At 41.0% G+C, this 27582-nt stretch overlaps 1 protein-coding gene across 7 annotated transcripts in view; it reads right to left on the bottom strand.

Annotated features, from left to right (window-relative positions):
• Positions 1 to 26451, bottom strand: part of SATB1 (SATB homeobox 1) — a 92789-nt gene extending 66338 nt beyond the window's left edge. For 3 of the 7 annotated variants that reach the window (XM_050305226.1, XM_050305254.1, XM_050305281.1), the window contains exons 1-3: positions 7419 to 8162; positions 4322 to 4557; positions 357 to 533 (exon numbers count right to left, since the gene is read on the bottom strand). In XM_050305226.1, coding sequence (XP_050161183.1) covers positions 357 to 533; positions 4322 to 4532 — 388 coding nt within the window. In that variant the 5' untranslated portion in view covers positions 4533 to 4557; positions 7419 to 8162. Of the gene's footprint in view, positions 1 to 356; positions 534 to 4321; positions 4558 to 7256; positions 7327 to 7418; positions 8163 to 26293 lie in introns of those variants that run through there. The other 4 variants (XM_050305244.1, XM_050305235.1, XM_050305273.1 and 1 more) reach the window with 4 other exon arrangements.
• Between the last annotated feature and the right edge of the window lie 1131 nt (positions 26452 to 27582).

The raw sequence follows: 27582 nt of genomic DNA, 5'->3' as shown, positions 1-27582 counted from the left end.
ATATTCAGTCATAAATGCAAGTTGACTCTCAACAGTCCATCTGCTCAAATATGCTTTACACTTCCTTGTGGATCCTCAGTGGAGCAGATTATTAAGGTCAATAAGCATACTAATGATTCAGTTGAAGTCTTTTTTCTTCTTAAAAAAAAAAAAAAAGAAAAGAAAAGAATTTACCTCCACATTCCTCACAAACAAAACATGCACTAGCTAAATAAAAACATGTTAAGGAAAAAAAAATAGACTGAATTTGCAAGAAGTTTAAGTAGTAAAACCTGCATTCCTGAAAGAAATCCTGCCCCTCCCCAATACCCCACAAACAAACATAATTTATCGTACAATTTCATAATCTTATTTACCTTTAGCTTGGGCAGCAGAGCTGTGAGAATATCCAAGAGATAGCAAAGCCATTTCAATCAGTTGGTTGAAAAGCATATCCTTCCTCACCAACACAAATTCTGCATGCTCCTCCTTAGAATCATACTCAATGGCATTTTCATAATGTTCCACTACACAGAAAACTGGAAGCATACTTCCTATTAAAAAAATTAAATTTAACATATTAAACTTGAGTTACAGTAGAGTAGGTGGGTCTATACAGCGTTATGTAAATAAAACCTGTACGAACAGGCAGAAGAGAGGCATCAGGAATCATCACAAATATTTGACGAACATATTCCCCAAGTCCTTTCCCCTCACTCTCTCAAAAAAAGAGAAAGTTCTACAAAAGATACATCTCTCTGAAAAGCAGAATTGTAAATTTATCTCACTTGATCAGATACAGATTTAAAGAATTACCTTCTATAGAAATAACAAGGTTGACTGAAGAGAAGTTGATTCTCTCTGTCCTGCCTGATTTGTTGTGAGTAGCAGGCAGCATGAGAACCTAAATACATACTGCAGATGTCTTCACTGTAAGCCATTTTAGTACCAGCTACATAATTTTGTTCGTTAACATTAAAAGTTTCTTAGTCCTGCCAAAAACATTTAATTGCTTTCAACATCAACAACAAATCACCTTGTGTGTTATACATTCGCTCTGAAAAGAGTACACAGGGAAACAAGGCAAAAGTTAACACTAATTCGTGCTTCATTCACTGAGTGCACTTGAGCACTACTTTCACTCGCATCTTTAAGAAACAAATCACGATTTCAATGCCGCTTTAAGAAGTGTACCTGCAGCTTGGGCTTTTTTTGTTGCTGCTGTTGTTGTCTCCTGCACTTTACATCCCACAATGCCATTTTGGTATGCCTGAAAGTTAATTACTAATTTCCAGTTTTGTAGCATCATATGACAAACCCTTCCATACGCTGCACAGAATATTAAGCAAATAACCCCTTCTCTTTCCTTTAGTTTTTTTTTTGTTTGCTTGTTTTTTTTTTTTAATTTCCTCCCTTTTGACAAGGGACAGAGAAGTAACAAATGACCCAAGCTGTTTTAGGGACAAAGTCTCTCCCAGCAATCAGATTCCTTGACTTCATGAAAATCCCTCCTGGCCTCCCAGATGGACATGGATGACATGATGACCTTGGACCTGTGGTTTTAGATCCCAATCCTGTTCCACTGTCTCCAGCGGCACAGGTTAGGATCTCTTAATGACAGAAAGCAAAAGGGTTAAAAGCAGATGTACAGAACTGTCTTATGGCAGCCTGCCAGAGGGGTATCATCTTTAGCATAAATGATGACAAGGGTTATTTTAACAGGGCACCCAGGAACTCCAATTAGTCCTACAATGTTAATGCCTCTATAACCACTGCCCTCTAGACTTATGGAAACCTCCTAACCTGCTAGGATGCACCTGACATGCTGTAGTCTAAAAGGAAGATTTACTCTTGACAATAGATACACACTTTAAGACCACGTCTGTTGATCTGTGCTCTAACGTATAGCAAGAAATCATGATAAAAAAGATACCTCTTTAAGCACGTATATTTAAACTACATCTGTTTACCAGAGAGCCAATCTCTGGCAAACAAACCCCTTCAGGCTTGCTTGGAAAAGCTCACAAGCTCACTCAGTTTGCCCAATAGGCTCAGCATGAAAGACAAGAGTAAAAGCTTGCCAATATTTATGTAGTGCAGGAAGACGCATTTCTGTCTTGGTTTTTTTTGTTTGATTGGTTTTTTTCAAATGTAAGGGAGGCCGGTCAGGAAGGGAAAGAACACCAAAGCAAAAGCAGTACATACAAACTGCTGTTTTCTTCATTGGTTTTAATTAAGGTGTGGACACACATGCTTCATCTGCAAAAAGGTGGTGGTTTGTTTGTTGGGTTTTTTTTCTCCCTTCCAGGCTCTCACAATTGATGTTTCACCTACTACCGTCTGACTCAGAGTAAGGGCTCAAAATTCTTAAATAGTTTCACCAGTAATTCCTGAATTACTGTAAGCAAAGCTTCAACAACAAAAGCAAAGCTTTTAACAAACAGCGCAGATACACTCGAACCCAACTAAAGTGTATTTGTTTTTCCCCTTATCAGTTCCTACAAATTAAGCTATGATCATACACAACACACAGGTACTTCGCTGTTATCAACACCCTTTTTGCCAGGTACATGGTTTCCTGAGTTGCAGCATTCTGGAAAATTAGGTACTTTAAACAACACAGGAGAACCTCCTGGCCAAATTCTGAAGCACAGCATAGATTCTCAGAGGTGGATCCCAGCAGAGCAGCACAGGTATCATCTGACTACAAATCAAGACACTAAATCTTTTAGCAAACTGTCACTAGTGTCCTTCTGTTAATGTGAAAAATGTTATACAGGAGAGCACAATCTCAGCTGGCTGATCACTCCTGCTAGTACTTGGCAAGACCTCCAAGTGCAGCAACTTCATAACCTTCTAGTATTAAAGGGGAGAGCATTGGTCAGTTCTCCCTGCTAAAAATATAGCATGATTTAAACCTGAAGGCAGTGTTAGAGCTTTTGCTGAAGGTTTACGAGTCTGTGTAAACAGCACGTCTGCCATAAGGAGCAGTGAAGTCTGTAGAATCCTTGTCTAAAACTGTCCTGGCATTAAAGTTTGCTGTGCAAATATCACATAATACCAGAGACAGCTGAAATCTCCTATTTAGGAATTTATGGAACTTATATGTTTGCAGGCGTCAGAAAGTCCTTTTTATACAGCCCCACTGCTTCACTGTACAATGTTAATGCACTCTGCTTGAAAAGCCGTAATAAATTATATTTTTAATGCTCTTACCCTGGCTTTCTTAAGATGCATACATTCTTGGCAAACAATCAATAAATAGGGTAATCATGAGCAGAGGCCAAAGAATTTGCTGAAGTGCTGTTTTTCCATTTTTAATAGATAAAGATCTAACAATACGGACTGCTGTGTCTGTTCATTTCAGGATCAATATATTCTTTGTTTTCGCCAAACCGAGGAAAAAATAAATGATTGTACGATAAATGTTATGCATCAGACACAATGAAATTCCTCTGCCTTCTAACTTTGTGCGTTTAATAGTCCTGGTTCCATTTTGCACTTTGCTTAGCAAATACAAGAAAAATCTGGATTATAAGCATAACCAATTATGCTAGGAAAAGTAGAGGATGTTTTAAGATATATGCCAAATTACATGCAGCATATTTTGAATTAAATTAGCAAGTCCGTAGGACATGGTCAGAAAGACTTACACATTTTCATAAGTAAAATTTCTATATTATTGTCCATTAAAAATATTTTCAGTGCAAACAAAAGCCATCCATATACGAACATCAATGATTCTAAATGTGCCTTTTCCTTGTGTAAATGTCTAATTACAGCAAACCAGCCACTGAAAAATATGACACCCAAGTTGTTCATTGTTCAATAATGAATTGTACTTAAGAAAATAAACTGCAAAGATTGACATCATAAATGACTTTTCCAATGTGATACCTAAAGATTTACACTCTCTCCTTTAAACCAACTTGCAACTGTTATGGAAATACTGCTGCCCTTCCAATCTTAGGACCATCATTAAGAGGAAAGGTGAGAATTTGTTTTGGGCGTTCAGTATTTACTCTTACGCATTTTTGCGCTTCTTAACTCAACACTTACCAAAAGAATTAATATTACTTATATTTCAATGTAAGAATTTGCTTTAACCAAAGCTAGCCTTTACCTTAACAAAAATCAGACTCCACCCTGAATAGCAAGATGCTCCACCCAAGCATGAAGCTTACATTTCCCAAATGTGATTTATATCAGAATTGGGAATATATAGTATTTTAGAATGGAGATTTAAACCTGAAATATAAATGAAGTAGAGTCCGCAAAAGTATGCTCCCCCCCAAATATTATAAATCATATTTCTCTAATGCAGAATTAGCAAAAGTGTTACCTTTTCTAATATTAGTTTTCATCAGGTGTCCAGAGTGTTTTAAAGGCACTCCTTGCATTTTAGTTCCTGTACTTCCAAGTCTTCCTCTTCCTAATGGGCTCCCATTCTGTTCCAAGCGCGCAATTTTGGCTGGTGGACCCTTCGGATCGCTTACATTGTTAGACATTTCTGAATGTTCTTTCCCCTGAGTTGCCTCGTTCAAATGATCCATACTCAGTCCCGCCTCTAAAGATCACCTGCCATGATTCAAAAAAAAAATATATATATGTTGTACACGTGTGCGCATATGTATACGTACACAGCCTGCACATGTACAGAGAAAGATATATGTGTATCATAACCCCATAAAGAACAGATAACTATTTTAACTAGAAAGAAATGCCTTTTTCAAAAGAAACAAACTTATTCTTCAGAAATGACCTCACACACCATTTTACAGAGAGATTGTATCATAATCTGGTGGAATTATTTTTTAAAAGCCAACTAGAGTACCTCTTTAAAACAAAACAAAAAATTTTTCAGAGATAATCTACTGAATCTGAGAGACACTAAGACTCTCATGAACGATGATGATTGTCAAGGTATGTGCTCCAACACAGCTATTGTTACAAATCTCACTGAAAGGTTTGCTTTTAATCGCAGGTATTTTTATTGTGGGGACAGAGAGAAAGAAAAAGATTCTAACGAAATATTTTTTGATCTACTTGATTAAAAAATGGATGAACTACAATAGAGAATTTGTTAAAACTTTAGTTGAAGGAGCAACAGATTTATTAGAGATGTAGAATATTGTCCATTTACAATTCCACCCCCTCCCATAAAAAATAGAAGTTTGAAAAGAATTTAACATTTAAGTTCAGAAAGCAGTGGCGGGAGGCGATCGCTTTTGAGTTTCCAGACCAATATTATACAAAGAGTCTATCAACTCTTGCAAAGTTCAAAATATGCAATTTTTCAGATGTTAAGCTTCAAGTGTTAAATAGTTTAGTTTATTGAATTAAGAAAAATAACTGAGAAGTAGTATGTCACCAAACATAAAGCTGGGGAAATAACTCTACAATTTCTACAGTACCTTTGAACCTTTTAAATATTAAAAAATCCCAAAACCTGGGTGATGCTGTCACAGCTATTTGTAACCAAAAAAACCAGAATTTAAATAGCGGATTAAGAAAAGGTATATGTTAGCATGTCTGTACTTCCCTTTTTATAAACTTTTGAAACCTCTGTCTATGCATAACAGTTACAGTTAAATCACTAAAAATCTCCCAAGCCTAGAACACAGAGGAAGTTTTGAGGATTTTTGTCACTCATCAGAATCTGTTTTGTCAACTATATTTAAAAAAAAAATCCCTTGCTGAAAGCAGAGACATCTTTCTGGTTATGATTTCACTAATCAATACTGTTGTGATTGTTAGGTATTTCACCCTACCTTTCTCTGATTGAGAAAGGATTAGGGTTTCTCTAAGAAAGGTGTAACTACACAGATGTATATTACATATATGTTATATATATAATATAATCACTAAGGACAGGTGAGTAGACATTAATTTATGAACTAGTATTTACATTAGCAATTACAAATACTGGGGAAGTCATATTTACAAAGACTGGTATGAATCCGATAATTGCTACTTTCTTTCAGTTGCCTAGTAATTCAATACATTTTCCGCACATTTCATAGGAAAGCTATTAGAGCCTAAATATCAAGGATTTTTTTTTTTAATATACACTTCAGCATTGCTGGTATACATGCCACTGACAATTTTGTAAACTCTTTTTTTCTTGTTTGAACATCATACTGCTTTTCCCGATACGGTGAAGAAAGAGGTAATGTATTAATTCAAACGTTTACAAGCAACCTCAAGAATGCCACCAAACAGATTAAGTTCAGGCAATCATTATTTTTTCTTATGCTGTAAGGTGACAGGCTAAGGTTTACCGTTCATCTTTATCCCATCTGTTTGAGGTCGTGTGTCTCAGTAAACATGCCTATTTTAGCCACTTTTCATAAAGATTTTTTTAAACTGTGTTAAGTGCAACCTAAGCAAAGAATTACAGGCTCAAACTGTTAACATCTTCCGATGTTTCTGACGATGCTGAAGTACTACAGGGCTGCTTTTCTGAGACTGGTCTCTCTCAAGAATAAGAGGATTAACAAAAAAAAAAAAGAAAAAAGGGGGGGGGGGGGAGAAGAGTAAAAGAATACACACACAAAAAAAGCCTCAAACAAGAAATTCCTCATCACTTTTGGCAACTTGAGAAGTACTCTAAGGCAACGAGGTTCTTTGCTACAAAAAGTATCTAGTCATCATGAGTCAGAATCGGACTACATCATGTACAGTGAATAAAAGTGATAGATCGCCACTTAGTTAATACACTGACTACAACCAAAACACCAAATTGGTCATTTTCGCTTGGCCTGAGAATACCCACCCATCGGCATCCTTTCACCGCTTAGTCATCTTGTAAAAAGCTTTATGTTACAAAGCAAAATTACATGCACATAAAACACCTAATTTACTCATTTAAACTCCATGCCCAAGGCTAAAGTTCACTGAAACCTCAGTTTGAAATAGTGATGAGCAACAACCAGCATGGCCTGCCCAGGGAGAGGGTTGCAGAAAAGACCTATCATCTCCGCCGGTTCCAGGCCAAGAGTTTCCCCGGGTTTCGCATTTAGGCATCTTTCACAACTACAAGTTTTCATCACAGATCATTGAGAGAAGAGCACAATTTCAAGGCACAGTTTCCCAGAGCCAGCGTACACGTACGGGCACACCGCGCAATTTCTGAATGAGACTCGGTGCGGTATCTCCTTTTGTCGCGATGTAACGCAGCCGGTATTATATTATTTCTTTCTCTCCTCCTGAATCAGCCCCCTCCCCATGCCTTTCCCCTCCTCTTCCCTCCCTCCCCCATAAAAACCCATAATCACATTTGAGAGAGGCTCCGCACTTATCCGTTCCATATGGCTCTCACAATCCAGGCCAAGCTTTCCCTGTGACCTTTTAAAGAGACAAAGAAGCAAAGTACTTATCTAGAAACAGAAACACTGCAGTTTTCTGAGTGAAATTAGCAAAACCGACCCGAAACTCACCACTTCAAAACTTGACAGCATATAAATAACAAAAACAAAGGAGGTTTCCTTTGCAGCCCGAGCTCTTGAAGAGGAAGAAGTTCAAGACTGATGTTTTTTAGGTCCCCCCCTTTCTGGAGGGGGGCAAGAGAGGGGGGAGCAGCAGACCTGAGGACTACTTCCCCTAATATTATCTCTTTTTTTTTTCCTTTTTTTTTCCTTGTTGCTATTTTCCTCTAGACGGGGAGGGGCAAAAATAGATAGCGAGAAACAGAGTAGCCATGAGCAAAAATGGCAATGGACAAAAAAAATAGAAATTAAATATCTTTTGAGAGAGCCAGTTTTCGAGGTTTAGCAACGGAAGACAGAGCTGGAGATCAAATTGATCAGACAAGTGTAACGCTCAAAACGAGTAATTAATAATAATAATAATAATTAAAAAATAAGTAGCAGGTTTAAATGGAGGTGGCGGGTGACTTAAGTCTAGCTATCGTTTCAAAAATAAAACCAGTGCGTACAGGAGCAAGTGAGAAAGGGGGTTATTTAAAAAAAAAAAAAAAAGCAAAGAAAAAAAAAGGCAGCTTTTCTATCCAGTGTGAAGAGCAGAAAGTCTACTTCTAGGTTGTCACTTACACTATTATTCTCCAATAGGCACCCAGAGGAGCAGCACACACAGAAGGAGCCCGCTCCCCTCCCCCTCCGCAAAAATACACACCGTAACAGCCCCCAAACTTTCTGCGGAAACCTCAGCCCCAGAGATCGCTACTGGAGATTAAAAAAAAAAAAAAAAAAAAAAAAAAAAAAAAGAAGGTGTAGAGAAAATTGCAGGAAAAGGCACTAAAATGCCACTTTTAATCTTGCCTTTGCGGTCCGGGGAGGGAAAGGAAAAAAAAAAAAAAAAGACAGAGAGGACCTGTCTCCTCTCATTTACCGGGGGCTGTTGTGCGAGTGAGGGGGGAGAGAGGGAGCGAGAGAGGAGGGGAGAGAGAAAAAGAACAGAAGGGAGGAAGGAAACACACACAACAAGGCACACCACCACCACTACAAAAAAGTGACGAGGTTTCGCTCCCTCCGAGTCCAAAACCGGGAGAAATTATAATTTTTAAAAAAATCCAAATCCTCTCTATTGGGGGGAAAAGAAAAAGAGCCCCCAACAACAAAAAACTGGTTCTGCTTCTGCAAATTAAAAAAAAAAAAAAAGAAAAAAAAAAGAAAAAAAATCTGGGAACTCCGAGAAGAGTTACTCGCAAGAAGGGGTAAAAAATATAAAATAGAAAGGTTGCAAGAGCCAACAACAACAAAAACCAAGCCAGCAAAAAAAAAAAAAAAAAACACCACACCAAAAAACCCCAAACCAAAAACGAATAACAATTGAAAAATAATAATAATGGTAGGCTTTGTTTTTTGTCTTTTTTTTTTTTTTTTTTTTTTTTAATTCTCGTTTTCCCTGGCTGGCTGGGTATGGTTGTTATTTAGGCCGGTTTGGTGGTTGTTGCTGGATGTTACACGGATATGTGTGTGTATGTGTGTGTGTCCCCGGACGGAGCTGCCTCGCTCTGCTCTGCTCCCCCCCCCCTCTCTCCCTCTCTCTGTTTCTGTCCCCATTAAATTATTAGTTGACTCATCACTACTCCTCCTCCTCCTGCTGCTGCCGCCGCCGTCCCCTGCTCACAGCCTCCTCTCCTCCTCTCCGCTACCGCTCGCTGCCGCTCGCCGCCGCTGCCGCTGCTTCTTCTTCCTCCTCCTCATTTTAATACAAAATAACACCGAGGCCACCGGCTTTTTTTTTTTTTTTTTTTTTTTCCCCCCACAGCCAGAGACGGGAGGAGGACGCAGCCTCCCTGCTGCTGCCCGGAGCCCTTCCCCGGCGGCCCCGGATCATCCGACGCGTCCTGGGAGAGAGAGAGAAAGTGGCAGAGCAGAGGAGGAGGAGGATGAGGAGGAGGAGGTGGTGGTGGTGGTGAAGGAGAAAGGCATGGGGAGGGAGGCCGGGGAAGGGGAGGGGGTCGGGAGAAGTGCGGTGGCAGAGGGGACCGCAGCGAGAGCAGGGAGGGGGCGCCGGGCCGATCCGAGCCGGGCCGGGGAGGAGGCGCCGCCGGTAGGTGAGCGGGGGGGCCGGGGGAAGAGGGCGTGCGGCTTCCGGGCGCGCACGAATTTGCAGCCAGCCGGGTGCGGGTGAGGCGGCCCTGCCTGCGTCGCCCCGCGCACAATGCCCGCCCGCACGGCCCCGCACGGCCCCGCACAATGCCCGCCCGCACGGCCCCGATCCGCGCAGGCTGCGCGCCCCCTGCGCGCACACACGCGGCAGATGGGGCCTGCGGCGGAGGGGGCGAGCGGGGGAAACGACGGGCACGGCGAGAGGAGAGGACGAGGAGAGGAGGAGGAGGAGAAGCAGGAGGAGGGCCTTGGGTGAAGGCTGAACAATATCCTGCTGGCGGGCTCGCCGCGCCAGCGCAGCCCCCGCCCCTCGGAGCGGAGCCTGCGCGGGCCGCGCCGCGCCGGGCAGGGCAGGGCAGGTGCACGGCGGCGGCCCCGCAGGTCGGGGCGCGCCGCGGGGGGATCCCCCGGGGAGCTGCCGGGCCGCGGGGGAGAAGTTTCTCCTGCCCCCCTCGTTCGGTACCGACAGAGGTGAAAGTAAAGCACCAGGCACGTTGCTTAAAGGTGACCGAGGTTGGGCGGAACCGGCCCCGTTCCGTGGAGGGCATCATCAACGCGGCAGCCCGCGGCTGGCTCTGGCAGCGAGAGCAACCCGCAGCACACCGCGGGGTGAGCGCGGTGCATCGCTCCGGGCTCGGGACGGCGAGATGCCACGTCCCCACTAGCGTGCAGGACGTCACAAAACTGTCCCTGTGTGTCCTGTCCGCAGCGCGGGGCCGAAGGCCACCCCTGGACGGTGAAAGCTAAAAGGTGGTAAAGGATTGACAAATAACTGCGAGACAGACATGGCTTTTTCCCATCATGCACTTGTAAAAAAGTAACCCGACTAGCCAAACTTGAAAGCAACAAGTTTGTACAAGCTACGAGATAAGAGAAAAATTAAACTTCTTTATTGATAAAATGCATAGTGTTTAAATAGACTATGCCTAAAAGGAAAGTTGCATCATCAACCAAAGAAAACGTGAACTATGGCATAGACAGATACATAACCAAAATGTTTAGGGTAGTAACTTTAAAACAACCAACAATAAAAAAACCCAATACAAACATGAGGCAGCAGCAAAAGTAGGCGCGTGGGAAGGCTAATACACAAAATAACACGGCTTCTATACACAGAAAACGCAAATCATTATAAAGAGAAAAATTTTCACTAGACATATTAATTATTATAAAAGAAGAGGAATGCATCAAGACTAGGTAAAGAAACACACTGATGTTTACCAAAATAAGCACAAATAGCATACAGGGCATGCAGGAAAAAAGAAAATGGTAATAGGGTGAAATGCATGAAATATGTATCATTTTATGCACTGCATAAAATAGATTATAATCTCGGAAGCAAAGAAATGCAAGGCTGGAAAATGAATACACTCTTACATAATACTATTATTCAAAGCAGAGCAAGTGGAGGTGGCATATGTAGGAAATGATAAAAGTTGTACCTATGTTGTGTGTCTTGAAAAAAGGTTACTAAGGTGGTTATCGAGAGTGCTGAAAAGGAGGAAAAAACCAAAAACCAAAAACGAAAACCCAAGAAACATGTTTTACAAAGAAAACAAGGGAAAATGTAGATGACATCTTCCATAACATACGATCAAGGGATAACTGTCTAGAGGGTTGTTTGTTTAGAAATCAGTCGTTTTCCAACAAGATAGACAATCATTCAGTCCTTCTTAAAAAAAAAAAAAAAAAAAAACACAACAAAAAACAACCAACCAAGCAGACAACAAAAAAAACAAAACGAAGAAGAGAAACAAAGAGATAATTATTATTTCCCAATACATTTGAAAACTTGGAGGAAAACAAGTCTTAACTAGTTGAATTGAAACTTTGTGGACACAATGAAAAATATCAACATTGTATCATTTTTCCCCAACTTTTTCAATAAAGCATGATTCATTAAACTCAAACTTCAGCAGTAAGCAAGACTGACCACCAAAGAAAGTCATGAAGGATGTGAGAGTTTCAGCTGGCAGTATGCTGCCTGCAGCATGATGGAGGAGAAGGGCATTGAAGATAATTTGAGAGATGCAGAGCTGATTAGAACAGTGCAAATATGATCTGGAACAAGATTTGGGACTAAAACACCACCTTATCAAAATAATTACCAGACATGACAATAACAAAACCAAATAAACAACAAAATATTAAAATCTTCTAAAATAACGTTTGCTTTGGTATTCACAAATCATTCTCTTCATGGTAAAAATAAAAAAAAATATTTGGATTAAAACAAAGTAATTAATCTAAAAACAGAGATAGTGAATTAAAGGAACAGGGAGATAACAATCTGATAATACAGGAGCACAGATGACCTAATAATGATATTATTACACACACTAACCAAACACTGACAAACAAATATTCTGTTAATTATATAATTGTGCATATGCTTCCTATGCTTGGGATAAATGATTATGGAAAAGAACTCTCTTCTTGAAATTGCTTATATGTACTAAACCTTATAAAAGATTTCCTACCACATGGATTAATCTAATTGCCATACACCACTTATGCCTGGTAAAGTATTTACTACAGACTTGGAAAGCCAAGCGTGGAACCCTTGCTTTGACTAGAAAGCACACATCACTAAAGGCTGCTGTGTCTTGACAGATAGACAACAATCAGATATCTCTTATCAATACCAAAGTACTTGGAATAAATTCAGGATACAGATATCTGATTTTCATTTGACCTATTCCAATTTGCACTTCACTGTGTCAACTTTGATATTAAAATGTTCCACTAGAATAAAGTTATTTATAATAAAAATATATATAAAGAACAGAAGATGAATAGATATTGTCATGGATACATATGCAGGCAATCATTTAAACACGCGGCAATAGTAACATCACATTTTTCATAGTTTCTAGTCAACATACAGCAGGAAAATGTATGCTTAATAAAGGTTATTAATCCTTAATAAAGTTGTTGTACTCTGTTTATGATATATAAATGCATTTGCACTAGGTTGTGTTGAAATAAGACAAAAGTTGGACTGTGTTTTTTCAACCCCATGGTGAATTAACTCTCGAGCAGTGGTCTCAGTAGCTGCAAAGCAAAACAAATTCTCCGGTGTGGCACACTGCCTCGGTGCCTCCTAAGGCCTCTATTCCAATCTTTTCTTGTTCAAAATAAATTAGGAAATATGGGCCCAAATCTTGAGGCTTGGCTCTTGTGCAACACAAACAGAAATGACCTGGCAGCAGAGCAAAACCAGCAAGGTTGCGTATTTTCTTTTATCAGATTTCTTCGGGGAGATCAGGCTGATTGGGTTTTATACACACGTACTCCTGACAACACTGCGGCCATTTGGGTGACTCGTAAGCACCTGTGCTGGAGGTGATGCAGAGAAGCGCAAGGGCAGGGGGACTGTTAGGAAACTCCCTTTGGTGAGGATTTGAATGCATTTCCCCCACTGCAAGGGGTGATTGGTGCAGATCTGCGGTTACTGGTAACTGTTGGACAGCAAGGCAATGAAAACACCAGTCTGTGACTTTCTGAAGGTAAACATCTATGGGCAAAAGGTGGATGACTTCTTGGTGGGCTTGTGCCTAACTGCCATGTGGGTTAGACAGAAGTGTGAGTGAAGGGGAAGGATGCGCCCTACTGTCTTTTCCCACATCTCCCTGAGCGAACCTCATCACAGTCGCTGCTGCCATGCCAATGCAGTCCTGCAGCCCTACAGGTTTTGCACCTCTGACTGAAGTTTTTTCAGTCTCCTCAGACTGACTTCCCCTTTGCTTTGCCCTGAGCAACAATAGTTGCCTGACACTGCTCGAACCAACATGACTGCAGTAATCTCAGTTTACATACGACCTAAGAATGTGATGCACACCAATGCAAATTACAGCATTCTGCAACATCCCCCACGCTGAACTCAAAAGTTACATACCAACCTAGATTTTTTTTTGACTGCAACCTACCCCAGCCTGGGTAGGATGCCTGTCAAAAAGCAAAAGTGCTATGAAATGAAATTCATAGCACTGAAAGGCATTGCACACAAGCTGTCGTCCCCTCTCACATTTTGCATGAGCAATTTCTGCTCGTTTGTGTTCTCTCACACACCATGTCCTGAAACAGTTACGTAAAATGAATATTTAACTTACGATAGTCAGCTGTATTGAACTGCACTTAATTGCTTATTAAGTGAAGTAAATTATCCTTACCATATTCGTCAGAGGTGAAAAACCTACATATATGGCTACATGTAGTGCATTCATTAGTTTACAGACCCCAAACCCCCTGGGATATATCAGATATCTACACAGTGTCCCATGGTGCAGTATTTTGTAGTTGGATGTCTCAGCTAGCTTGCAGATATGTAAAATCATATACAAACAGACATCTCCCTATTGATTGCCTCTGTGACGAGGCTCGTTTACTCCTGCAAACATTATCTGCAAAGTACTTCAATCACGGAATCTTTTTTTGAAAACAGAGTTTAATAAGAATATGCAAAATGTGGTTTTGGATAAAACAAGCTACTTTTACTCAAACTACTGCAGCATTTTGTGCAAGTTATTAGCACACATAGCTGTGTGTCTATTTTGACTAGGACACTTGTACAAGTGAAGTAAATACATACAGATGTGACCGCAAGAGTCATTTCAGTTCACCCCTTGGTGAGTCACAGAGAGGCAAAATGCTGCAAGAAAATTAAGGAGTAAAACCCAACAAAACTGTTTGGCATGATGAAGGGTGAACTGAACCACTAATGAGAATAGCAAGTCTTTTACCTTCGGTTGCCACAAGAAATCTTAGCTGCTTAAAATTTTAACAGAGATGTGCCCACTTTCCCATCAAAGATCACAGCCATGAATATTAATGGTTAATTACATATATCTTACTCTGTAGTTGCAGTGTCTCTGCCTGCTACGTGGACAAACTAGTCCTACTATAGTAGGACATGAACTCCCACAATCACTACCTGTATGTTATTTAATATAAGCCAATATGTTTTATGATTGTGGATTTCACAACTACTTCAAATAATAAGCTTCAGCTTTAAAAAAAGCATTTTGGGGACCATGTCCTCTTCCATCCTTAACACTAGACTAGAACCTTGATGAGTCATGCTTGTAATTTCTATGTGGCAACTACAGCCAACTACTTCCACAAAAAGAACAAATAAAAAAACGCAAGGGAACTTTATATAATTATATTTAATGCAATTAGGCAGCCGGAAGAAAGGAGGAAAGTTGGTATCTTAGGATCAGTCGAGTTACCTATGTCATAAGTTTGTGTTCAGCAGGTCACTAATTTCACAGCTTTCTCCACAGAGGTATAATTTTAAGTCTTTCCTGTGAAGATGTTTAATATGGGACATGGGGAGATTAAAAAATGTGGTTCCTGTTGAAACTCGGATCATCACAGCACTAGATAACTCCTAGGCATGAGACAGACATATAATTGTTACCTAAAAGAAGAGTCAGTTGATAAGTGGTTATTTTAGGGATGTGTCTGAATAGAAGCTCTGTCAATTTAACAGTATGTAAACCATGATCCCTGGACATATAAATCCATAGTTCCAGTTATTTTTACTTGCTAAAAGCAAAGGTACAGCAAGTCATCTCCAAAGTGGTTTGCAATGTTGTTGACTGATTCATTTTTTTTTCCATTTCCTGACTCATTTTCCATCACTTCCAACCACTGTGCTTCTCTTCCAGTTACCAAAAAAAAAAAAAAAAAAAAAAGTATGCTGTTAGGAATACAGAAATTTGATCCAACAGTTCTGGATAAGGATGAATTTCACGCAGCCCGAGAAAAGCTGTGCATTATGGTAGAAAACATCTGAACCACTGCACTTAGCTCTACAGAGGGTTATTCAAGCATTATTATCTACAGCTTAGATGTTCATACTGCCGAACTGCCGAACAAACCACAGTGATTTCTTACATAGGAATACTTCATCAACAGAAGAATCATCTCCTTCATTGACCTGATAGTATGAATAAAAATCTACTGATACAAACTGAAAACATGGAAGAGTTTTAAGTCTAAGGAAATGGTTAGAACTGATTGATGACTTGAACTATGTCAAACTTTCATTATGAAACACAAAACCACATGAAATGTCCTATTTCCAGTTTCATTATTAACTCAGAACTCTACCCAGGTTCTGCTACACTTTTTCTAAGGTTCAAAACCTTTAAAGTAAAACTGTGCATCTAATTACAGCCAAACTTGACAGGAGTCAATATTCATGGTACATAAAATACATGCAAAATATGTGGTTTTGGTGTAAAACAAATTGAAAGTTGGTGGTTTTGGCCGAATTTGTTTTTTCTTCTAGGGCTCCTTCCAATCTCAATCTCAGATGATTCCACAATAACAAAGACAAAATGAACGAGTTTTTCACAGTTCTTTTCAGGAACAATTAGCTGTTAATATTCACAGCTCTTTTAAGGAACAAGGTACCTGTTAATATTCAGGCACTAACTAAAAAGAGGTTTAGCATATGCAGTGTCATTAAGATAAAGGTCATTTATACATGTGTCAGAATATGCTTAGTTTAATGCAAACAATATAAAGCAAAACCAAATCACTTCACAATGTTACTCCAAGCACCCTGTACATGTTCAACATACTTGTTCTGATTTAGAAAAATATAACAACAAAAAATAAACGAGAAATTAACAAAAATGTATTCACATATTTAATGTATTTATTTGCTCAAAAAACGACATTTCTAGATTTCCTGCTAAGTGGCTACAACAGAAACAAACTAAGATGGAAAGCAGCAGTCGGGAACCTACTAGAAAACAATATTTTTAGGGCAAAATTTGCTTAATATTTATGATAGTAATTTATACTCATGAAAGTACTTGAAGGAAATGCCTGAACAGGTGTGTAAAAATTAGTTCCTGCATTAAATACAAAAATTTGTAGAGAAAGATCTCTTCTCTATAATTTGCTTCTGGCAGGTTCTACTACGAACTTCTTTCCATATTAGATTTTTTCCTTCACAAATATTGGTAAGATGCTCACGAGAAGTTTTGGAATATTCTGCTCATGAAAAAGATGCAGTGCATTTTCTCAACTAATTATTCCTTTATAGGTATACAGATGGAAAATCTCTCTGCACCACATCTGCAAATATGCCACTTCCAAGGTGGGTGGAGCCAACTGAGGAAATGCTCCAAATTACTGCCATCATAGAAAAGTAATGTCCAAATCAACTTACTTCCATGTTTTTGAAACATGGGACACCTTCAAATATAAGAATTGCTCAATCTGCTGCAAGGAATGAACTACACAGAAACCCTGCCATCTCACATCTAAGACCATGCTTAAAGTTCTTTTAGATATTTCTGTGTAGAAAAGAGAAAGAAAACATATTCAGGTCTTCATTTACTTAATACCAAGTGGTCATTGCTGTGGGCATGTCACAAAGTGTTACTGTCTTTTTTGCTTGATTTACATCTATGAAAATCTTTCCATGACCAGAAGAAATATTATGCCCAGTCCACACTGAACTTTTTAATAAAAAGCAGTAAAGCAATCTACTTCATTGTTAAATGATTGAAAGCAATTTAATTAATGCCTTTGGAGGGAACGCCTACATAAGTATCACAATCACAAGGATGTGTGTATATGCATATATGCATATATATGCCCAGCCTCAGTCTATCCTGTTGCTTTAATGTCATACCACTATAGGCCATGAACAGCTGAAGGCAAAAGTGAACTCCTATAATTTAAAATATCGTGCTGACTCAATTTTAAGGTTAAATGACATTGTGTAAGTTATTAGAAGATTAAATGCTGGCTTCATCACAGGACAATTTAGACCTAGAAAAAGCAGGCAGTATGAAGATGCTCACAGACAAACAAATTAAAAATAGTAAGTTATAAACAGGGGAAAATAAGTTTATGCCACATCGACAAAACCAAAAAGAAACAAAAAACCCAAACCCAAAAAGCAAAACACACAAAGACGCATGAAAAGCAGTATGCTATGTTAGATGTTTATCTATACATAAGAGACAGGTGTCACAAAAACAAAACAAAAAAATCACGAAGCTAAAGAGAAACTTTAACTCACCAGTTTCCATCTGTTATATCTGAATTCATGCATAATTGATTATCCATGACTGGTAAGTTCTTTTTTTTCACTAGCCTAACACAGTTTTCTAAACATTATGTGTTAAATCACCACCAAAGTAAAGGGTGTTTGAGAAACCGTAAGGGCAGAATAAAAATTTTTTAATGAAAAATAACATGTCAGTTAATAATAGAGCTGACCTATGTTTAAGAGAGAAATTTTAATCATGTGCATATTAAATATTAATAACCTATTCTGTTATTGTTATAATAAGGTTAAGTAAGCTTCTCCATGCTTAAAGAAAGAGAAAAAGTAGGAATATATAACAGTGAAAAAAAGCGCTGAGAAGCAGAGACATAAGGAAAATGTGTCAACAATAAACAAGAGGAAATGAGAAAGAAGGAAAAGATGAAGGTGGAAACTAATCTCTATGTGTCATTATGACTGCCAGAGTACTGGCAAAGAAGCAGCATCCTTTTATTTCAATTTTAATCATTTCTGAATTTTAATACCCTGCTCCTTTTGTAATTCTCCTGGCATTCCCTATATGCATCCATCCCAGCCAAAACACCAGTGTAAATTAAATGGCACACAACCACACCACTGATGTAGTTCTCCCAGTAGAACCAACTGAGTGACCAAAAAGCAGAGAAGGTATGACTACTTTGTGTCCCTGTAGACCACTGGCCAATTAAGTGACTTAATGTTCTTCAATTCCTTTAATTTTGAAAAGAAGGGCAGTGGTTAGGTAACCCAGCAATACAGAGCCATTAAAAAAAAATAAAGCAAGCCAGTAGTAATACAATAATCAGTGACCATCAGGGCCTGGAAAAATGAGTTTGCTCTCACTGGCACTAAGGAGCATCACATGATTATTTAATTACAGCTCTAATTTTTGTCTTGTGGATGGCAACATATCAACAATTAATAGGGCAAATAGAGGAGACTGCATTTTTAAAGAGGCAGGACCTATATGAAATAGTGCTTGGTAATGCAATTTATCAGACAGTATAATGCTTCTTACGGCACATCTGTCATCCTGCCAGATATATAAAGAAATTCTACTGGTTCAATTCTCTTGCATGATATCTATAAAATTCTTCTGGAATGCTTAGAAAACAATAACTACACCTGTGAGTATCCTAATTGTCATTTTAAGAGGCAATGTAGAAGTCGGTTATTTGTAGGACTTGCAGTCCAAATAAAGTAGTGGAACCACAAGTTTCAAATATGAACATGTTATTATAAAATTATCTTTAAAAGATTATAGCAAAATTAATCAGGAACGGCAAAAAGGATTATGGATTCAGTGAGTAAAGTGAAGAGAAAAAAAAAAGAAAGTCAACAAAGTTCAGTTAATGGGACAGTAAGTGATTTTGATTGATTTGACTGTGAGATTTTCTTATGAAGCATACTGAAACTAGGGCCTCAACACCAGTGTTGTACCATTCCTGCACAGAACTTCTAGATAAGAAACGAAAAACAAGACCTGAAAGAAGACATGTGATACATACGATCGACTGAAAAGCTCTGCTCTAAAACGGTTGGATGCGGTCTCCACTGTGCCTCACCCTGCAAAGACGGCAGTGCAAAACCTAGGAACTGTGGAAGAGCACTTTTCACATTTAGGGGAATCTGTGAATGTATCACAAGAAAAACTAATTTTCTCCACCTTCTTGCAAATGTACTCACTTTTCCACAGCAGTGTGCGGACCAAGCTATAAATCCCATAAATTTACATTATCCAGTATGTGTTTCAGACAATACTCATTATCTGACATAGGAAAAGCAAGCCCCAAATTTCCTCTCAGCAATAAGCTATATCTACCAACCTACTCTTCAAATTGTTCTTCTCAATATAAAACTTAAATAGCTTTTTCATTTAATATTCTAAAATCTATCCTTTGAACAAGCAAAGAAATGCTGAGTTTGAGTCCTTGCACTCAAACAAAAAACACTACTAAGCAGCAGTTCAAGTATTATTGCAAAAAGTGTGACTACAGAAGCAGTACTATTACAATAAATGCCCCATTCCTCCCGAAAAATTGTCTCAAATTAAGTTGTTTTCACTGAAGACATGAACATTCTGGATTGGAGATCTTAATCTATAATCTTAAAAAGAAACTGGCAAGCAAGAGCTTGTATGTAAAAGTAAATATCATTCTTTTTATGCACTGGTTACTACACAGATAACATGTCTCACAAAGACTGTAATTAAATGTCTAGTGCAGAAGTAACACTAAAAAGCATACAGTATTATTATATTACAATGAATCCTTAGAAGCTAAAACTGTCATTTTTAAGTTTTAAGATGCCTTTAATTATTCTTGAGACTTCTTACATTTATCAAGGAAGCCCACCTATGATGAAAAGCGTCAATGATTTAAAATCTTTCAAAGATTGCTCTCCACAAAAATATTAATTTAATCTTTGATTATGAACATTTTAAACTCACTGTGCAATTTCTCCTCACTTCTTTTTTTTGCCTTTGGTCTTTCTGTGAGTTTGTGTGCATGCACACTCTTTCCCACTATCCTTCCCCTCCTCTCTTTCTGTCTTTTATTTATCGTAATAGAATTAGGAATTCAGGGTATGTATGATATTTAGAATTTTTCTCCTGTTCATTGAAAATGTTTTTAATTACCTGGCTGTTATGACCAGACACATATTCTAAGTGCAGCTACTGAAAGGGATATACCTTTGTTGCACCTTTGCATGTGGGTTTGAGTTCAGAGCAGCAATTCTTGGCACTTGTGTTGAAAATGTTTTCCAGTCTAGAACTCATCTACAAATACAACAAATTACTTAATCCTTCGGTGTTCTATGAAACACATATATTACTAATTTTATAGCTAAGTAAATAAACCATATTAAAGCACATTAAAGGCCACATTTGTAGAAGAATAGTGTCCGGCAGCTTCCTTTTCTTTCATCTGAAATTGTGACTACTGAGCATTTTCAAAATCAAGGTCACAGCATTAAGGATGGTAAACACAGTATGGACAGTTATTAACCCAAACTCATACATTTTTGTCAGGGCTGAAACCAGAACCAGGAGTACAGACACCAGAAAAAATTACAAGATGGTCCTACAAGTATATGTGAACTGAGTGCATCGCCACTTTGTCTAATGAGTAGCAAGTGGAACAACCCACAAGTGATTGCTGCTGGCCAAATAAATCCTGTCAGAGCAGGATCCTGGGAAGATGAGATGCACTCGAGGTTTAAAGCACCTCCCTTATCTCCCCAGGTCATATCATGTCATAATGTCCCAAGGGAAAGATAGAGCAGATAGAGGGAAAGATAGAGCAGTGACTGGAAGTTATGTAAGGCCAACACAGCTGATAGATGTGGCCCATCCTGATGTTCTGCACCCAGGTGCAGCTGGGGTGACTGAGGCCCATCTGCAGGCAAACAGACTCTTCTACCTGTCTAACCCGCAGTTCACAACAGAGGAGCACAAGGTGGCGAGAGCTAACTCCTGTGAGCCTGCAGCTGTGGAGAGGTGTCTCCAGCGATGCTTTACAACAGCTCACAGAGCAGAGCTAGCATAGGCTCCAGTGAAAGGAAGTCTTCTTAGAGTCCTAATCCCAACATACACAGATGCACAGTGCCTCACAGGACAACCAATCGCCACAGAGATCACTGTGTTTTGGTGTTCTAAATAAATACCTAAGAGGTGGACCTTGGCATAAATACTAACTGTTAGTGTGCTTCTCAGCCCGTCTGAACACCTAACACTGATACCCTACAAAAACTGTAAAAACGAAGGTTTACCAACCTCTGCAGGGACACACCAGTGTGCATGGGAGCAAAGTCAGGCCCAACAAGTTTAAAAGGAAATATTTACTATTCAGACAGTGCCTGAGGTATGTTACTACAGTCTACTCTACTATTACTACTACATTGCATTGCCATTCCTACTACACTGCACCAGATAACACAGATTAAGAGTAGATTACACCTGGTGCAGGGCACGAGGACCAGATCAGAACATATGCCAAAGATCAATACAGACAATTCTCCTTAAAATTAATCTTTATCAAGACTTATACCTATGGAGAGCAATGCAGTGCAGAAACCATTAGAAATCAGACATTTGCAAAGCAACAGAATGGATACCAATTAAGTAATGAAGGGTTGGTGATAACTGTGGTTAACTTAAATGCCACAGGATGGCAAATTTTCAAAAACACCAACATTTTTAAAGGGAATTTAGTATTATTAGTGTATCCTTTATACATTATAGTGTATCCTTTTGGAAGTAACAGTTACAAGTTACAATCAGGGTTGTTGAGAGTTCAGGATACCCCTGCCACGGGAACTGACAAACAAGCCAACTTAATGTTAAGTAGTAATTTCAGAATCTGAGAAAAAAACGGACCTCTCATGTAGAGGTTATTAACGTAATCCTCCAACAGAGAATTTAGGGAAGCTTTCTGCAAACCGTGGGTTATTCTGACTACAGCTATCTTTAGTTCAAATGCCAGGTACTTGGATGCATTAGTCCAAGATTAAAAGTAATATCAACAGGGCTTTCTGACATGGACTTTATAAAGTTGCAGAATTTCAGTACAACAGGCAGTAAAAACTGTAAGTCTGTAAGTTACTCTTTAACCGTCAAACTGTTTTACTTTTTTTTTTTTTTTTTTTTTTTAGAATCAGTAGCAACTTTGTGACAACTAAAGTTTAAAAAATGCACTTGATTGCATAGTGACAGATTTGCAGAACATTTTTCATCACACACACATATGTGCTTTCAGTTATTAATAAAATGCTTCTGCCCTTAATCTGCCATTGCCTGAATATACAATTTCAGTGTCTTGGATAGACAAATACTGTTAAGGAATTCTGTTTTCCCTGTTTGAGATGTAATTCAATTACACCAAGTAAAACAGAATACTATGTCTTTAAAACTGGCTTCGGCATGCCACAGAAAGGAATACCGAATCACTTTTCTGTTAAGTTCCTCTTGGAGTGGAATGATAACAAAACTTTCTTCTCTTCTTCACCCCCCCCCTTCATTTTTTCCTCATTTTAAACAAGGAAGAGCCAGCAGCCCTGGGTAACACCACAGGTAGATATTAAAATGGAGACAGCCATTATTTAGTGGCGACAGGAATATAAATACATGCACTAACCTATAAGCTGGTGTTTACTTCAGGAAAGTAAGTCATATTTTTTCCTCTGATTGCTGTGCTGTCAGTTTAATGCAGCGTAAATAAACAGTAGGTGCATGATAGCTTTAAGTAGAAAGTGTTCATTCCACAAGAGGAGCAGATTACTGAAGCCTGATGCCTATAACGGCAAAAGCAGAACTTCCATTTTACCTGAAAATATAGCCTTCCATGCTAAGAGACTTGTGGCTTTTCTATTAAATTAATTTGTCAGAATTCTATGAAAAATATTATGTACTCAAAGAACTTTACCAAAAACATTCATTTTTGTAGCCCTCAACTTGAACCATTTGAAAAAAACAAAAGCCAATCACTCCTCTGTAATTTCATCATCCCATCGCTCTAAATGAAAGCTTTATATAATCAACCTAATATAACAGAAAATAAAATGATATATAGAATTGCCTATACTTTGAGTTATTTTGTTCTTATAAATATATTCCCTGACTGAAAGTAAAAAATTCCCCTTTGGAAAAAGCAATGATGTCTGAGAAGATTGTATATACACTCTACATCTATTAACATAAATTATAAGAAAGTAAAACGTTCCAGATGTGTTTAAACTGTTGTAGAAGGAAAGTTTGTGGCTTCATTGGTTATATATTAAATATATCTAGAGAGAGCAATGGCAGTTATATACAAGAAGGCAATAAAATGCTTCACTAGAGTCTATGTTAAAATACCACAGTTCCTAGAAATATGACTAAAATATTTCAGAAGTCATATTTCCTCCAGTTTTAATTCAGAAATCTGCTTTTATATGTTTTTATATATATTACAAGCTATTTTATTAATAAAATAATCTATTTTTTTTTCCCAAATACAGCTGGAAACCTAAAGAATTATTTCAAATTTCTCCAACAATGCTTAGATTAAAAAAATAGATGACAATAAAAAGGTAACAATACTTCAAAAATTTGAGTAGTTGATACATGTAAAAGAATTGGTGGTTTATTTTTTAACAAGAACACCAGACTTCAGCTGATTGTCTTCTAAATGGCAGTAAACCCCTCTCTAGCCCAAACCTGAAATGCGGGAGAAACCTCTGTAAGAGGTTTTTGTACTGCAGGGGTGGATGTGCCCACGTCCCCAGCAGGGCTGAACGTGGTGGTCGGTGCCTGTGGGATGCTGGCAGGGCTGCAGGAACGGATGCAGGCAGGGCTGGCACTGCCTGTCCTGCCTTGGGAAGCACATCAGCAGAGGGCAGGTGCTCATCTGCTGACCTGCTAGGCCTACACTACAAACTAAAAAGGTGTCCTTCTCGCATACAAGCGGGGGCAGCCTCTCTCTGCTTCTCATGCTGCCAAAGCACTATGTCCCATCAGTGAGTTACAGATCAACTCTGCTTTACAGTGCTTTCTTAGGAGCACAGCAGCAGGTTCGGAATCACGCAAATCACTAAAATAACAGGCAAGGGGAAACTGCAAGAGTTACTTTCCTATTTAAAGCATTTAGAATAAAGAATATAAAAAGGAAATGGACAGTTTTTCAAAGTGCATGCACAAAAAGCATTTCATTTAAATATTTTTTTGTTCCAGTAAACTCTTTTGCATACAAAGGACTTATTTATCACATATTTGGACTTGTGGGAAAAAGGGAAGGAATGCATTGATTCCTGAAATAACTCTACAGTCTTTTTGGAGACTTCGCTCTTCTGTGCTGTTGTTCTACTCTGAACAGTTTTATTCCAGGGATGGAGGAATTCCTTGGAGTCAGTTGTTTCTTTTCCACTAGCTGTATTCAAGAGTGGGCACACATAGCATACTAGCCAGTGATTTTAATTTCTCCTCTGTTGCCTTATTATGTGTGTGCGCTATCTGTTCAGATGCATGCTTATACGTGAACACGCTGCATTTTCTGTCTGCTCATTTTTTTACCTACTCTATGTTATTTCAAATTTCCATGGAAAACCATTGCTTCAACTCAAAAAGCAAGGTACTACCAATAACAATCTCAAATAGAAAGTGAATTAGAAAATGAGTGTATGTATAAACATATTAAAGAGCATATAGGAGTACGGGACTGAAAAGAGTACTCTCAAATTCTACAAATAGTGCTGCAGAGTAATTAGAAGATAGAAATTGCAGTGAACATCCTACATTCATGTCTATACACTCTACACTTACAGTTTCAAGTTGTTTTTGAATAGTGCGCCTGATTTGACACATTTCTATCTGGTGATTGTGTTAAATACTTGAAGAGATAGTGAAATATCCAAGCATTCCTTGTGCTAACTACAGCTGAAATTTTACACTTATTGTAACCTTTTCTAACAATGTGAGAAAAACAGAGTAAATATATTAAATTTGTTTCACAACAGATGCTTAGGTTGTTAATATTTAAGATGCCTATTCATGCTATTCCTGTCTGCACATTTGTCAAAAATGTAAGCTTGAATGCTAATGTTTGCCAGCAGACTACAGCAGACAAATATACGAATGCACTGTATCAAAATAATATAAAGTAGAAATAAAGGGCTGCTGCTAACTCCCACCCAAGCAGCACGGACCAGAATAAAAGGGCACCTCCAGATCACACGCCCTGAAGTCTCTGCATCTGAATTTGAGAATTATTTTCTCAGAAGCGCTGTGCTCATTTGGACGGACTAAAACCAATGGAGAGCTTTCCTCAGTTTAAACTCATTTCAGCTTAGGAGCTGGTGAAAAGTGTTTCAGCAAACTTGCATTTTAGCCAAGTTTCTCTCGCAGTCAGAGAAAGCTGGAGACTGGCAGAGGGAAACTCCAGGTCGGGCAGGTGCCTGTCAGGAGCGCTCCCCCAGGCAGCCGGCAGGGACGGCGACAAAGGGGCGAGAGTTTAGCAAAACCTCGGGTGGCGGGTTCGGAGACGGAGCGGAAAAATCAAAAATAAAATCCTGGAGCACCGAGGCGAGTTCCTGGCACTGCTCCCCGTGACAGCGGCAGCGCCGGGTCGCGCCGCGGGCGGGCGGGCGGGGGAATGTGCCACCCACCGCCACGGGCGCGCCCCGGCTGGGCCAGCCGCTGCCGCTCGGCCGCCCGGGCAACCCCGGCGCCTCGCGGAAGCGCCACCCCGCGATCCCCCACCCCGCCACCGCTTCCCGCGACCTCCCAGCCCGCTCCGCGCCGCCGCCTCGCCCCGCACCGCTCGCCGTCGGGGCGCCGCCGCCCCGCGCCCGCCGCTGCCGGGAGGCGCGCGGGGCCAGGTGAGAACTTTGCCAAACTTCTACGGGTTTCCCCCGCCTCTGCCACCCATCCCCCCGCTCTCCCCGTGCCGGTGGCGGATGAGGCGGCAGCGGGCAGGGAGCGGAGCAGGGCCGGCGAGCGCCAGCGGCGCGGCGGCAGGTGTGAGCCCGTGCCGGCCGAGAGGCTCCTGCAGCGGCAGCGCCGAGCGGAGCCATCCGCCCCGCGCCTCCCCCGCCCGCCCTCTCGGGCCGGCACCGCCGGCCTCGGTAAATCACCGCGGCGGGTGCCCCCGGCACGGCCCCGTCCCCCCCGTCCCCGAGGAGCGACGCCGAAGGAGCGGGACCGACTCACTCATGGGAGCGCGGCGGGCGAGGCCGGCGACACCTCCGGCTTCCGAGGCGCCGGCGAAGTTAATTGCACTGAAGTTCAAGTTGTCTTTTCACCCATCAGGAGTGGGCGTTTAAAGGAAGGAGAGCGAGGAGGAGGAGGGGGAGGGGGAGGGGGGAGAGTCTCTCTCGCTCGCTCTCTCTCGCGCACACACACACACACACACACAGAGGCACACGCATGCACGCACGCACACACACACAGACACACACGCACACGCACCCGCCCGCTCGGCTCCGCTCCCGAGCTGCCTCAGCAAGGAGGAGCCCGGACGGAAAACACCAGGGCAGCAAGGTACCGGCGCGGGGCAGCCCTGCCTCTGCCTGCGTGTCTGTGCGGTGTGCGTGCGTGTGTGTGTGTATATGTGTGTGTGCGTGTGTGCCCGCGCTCCCCCCGCCCGCTGTCTCGCACGGCCCCTCCGGGCGGGGAGGTGCGCGCTGCCCCCGGGGAGGGGGCGGCGGTGCCGTCGGGGCAGCGCGGCCGCGGGAGGCCGGTCCGACTGGGGCCGGGGGACTGCGAGCCCTGCGCCGCAGCTCGGCTCCACGCCTGCTGCCTACTGCCTGCGCGGCGGCGGTGGGAGGGAGGGAGAACCGAGCAGCGGCTGGAACGCGGAGGTGGCGTGTGTGTCTGTGTGTGTGTGCGCGGCGTCTCCTTCTCTCCGGCGGCTCCCGGCCCCGCGTGGCGGTGGGGCTGACTTGGTGGAAGTGCCGAGTGGTGGTGGTGTGCGAGTGTCCCTCCCTACCGTCACCCATGCCCCTCCACCCTGCGACTCGGGTCGGAACCCTCCACTGTCTTCCCCGGGCACCGCGCCCCTGGCCCTCTCTCCGCCCTCCTCCGCCCCCTTCCCCCCCTTGCCCCCCATTTCCCCCTTCTCTCCATCTTTCCCCCACTCCTTTATTTCCACACCTGCCCCCGTTACGCTACTGCCAGCGCCCTGGCGGCTGCCTCTTTCGGGCAGGTAGTGCCCCACGGCCACCCGCGATTTGAAGTGGCTGAGGGAGAGATGCTCCCCTACCGCACTGGCGGCCTTTGAGGGTTGGGGATGCATCCCCCGGAGGCCTCTGCCCGCCCAGCACCTCCGCTTCCCCGTCGGGCCGGGAGCGGGGTCGGGTCCCGCCACTCATCACCCCTGGTGATGCTCCTGACTGGTGTTTCACCTGGCACCACATGCTCCTCGGTAACGCTGTTTGAGAATTGCCTTTATTCGTGAAACTTCTCCTTGGGGAAGTACTTGTTCTCTCTTCTTTTGCTTT

This window comes from Myiozetetes cayanensis, unplaced genomic scaffold, assembly GCF_022539395.1.
Source record: "Myiozetetes cayanensis isolate MyiCay16 unplaced genomic scaffold, myiCay2020 scf1, whole genome shotgun sequence".
Classification (NCBI taxonomy): Eukaryota; Metazoa; Chordata; class Aves; order Passeriformes; family Tyrannidae; genus Myiozetetes; species Myiozetetes cayanensis.
The sequence above is the reverse complement of the archived record's forward strand: the minus strand, read 5'-3'. Positions and strand labels throughout refer to the sequence as shown.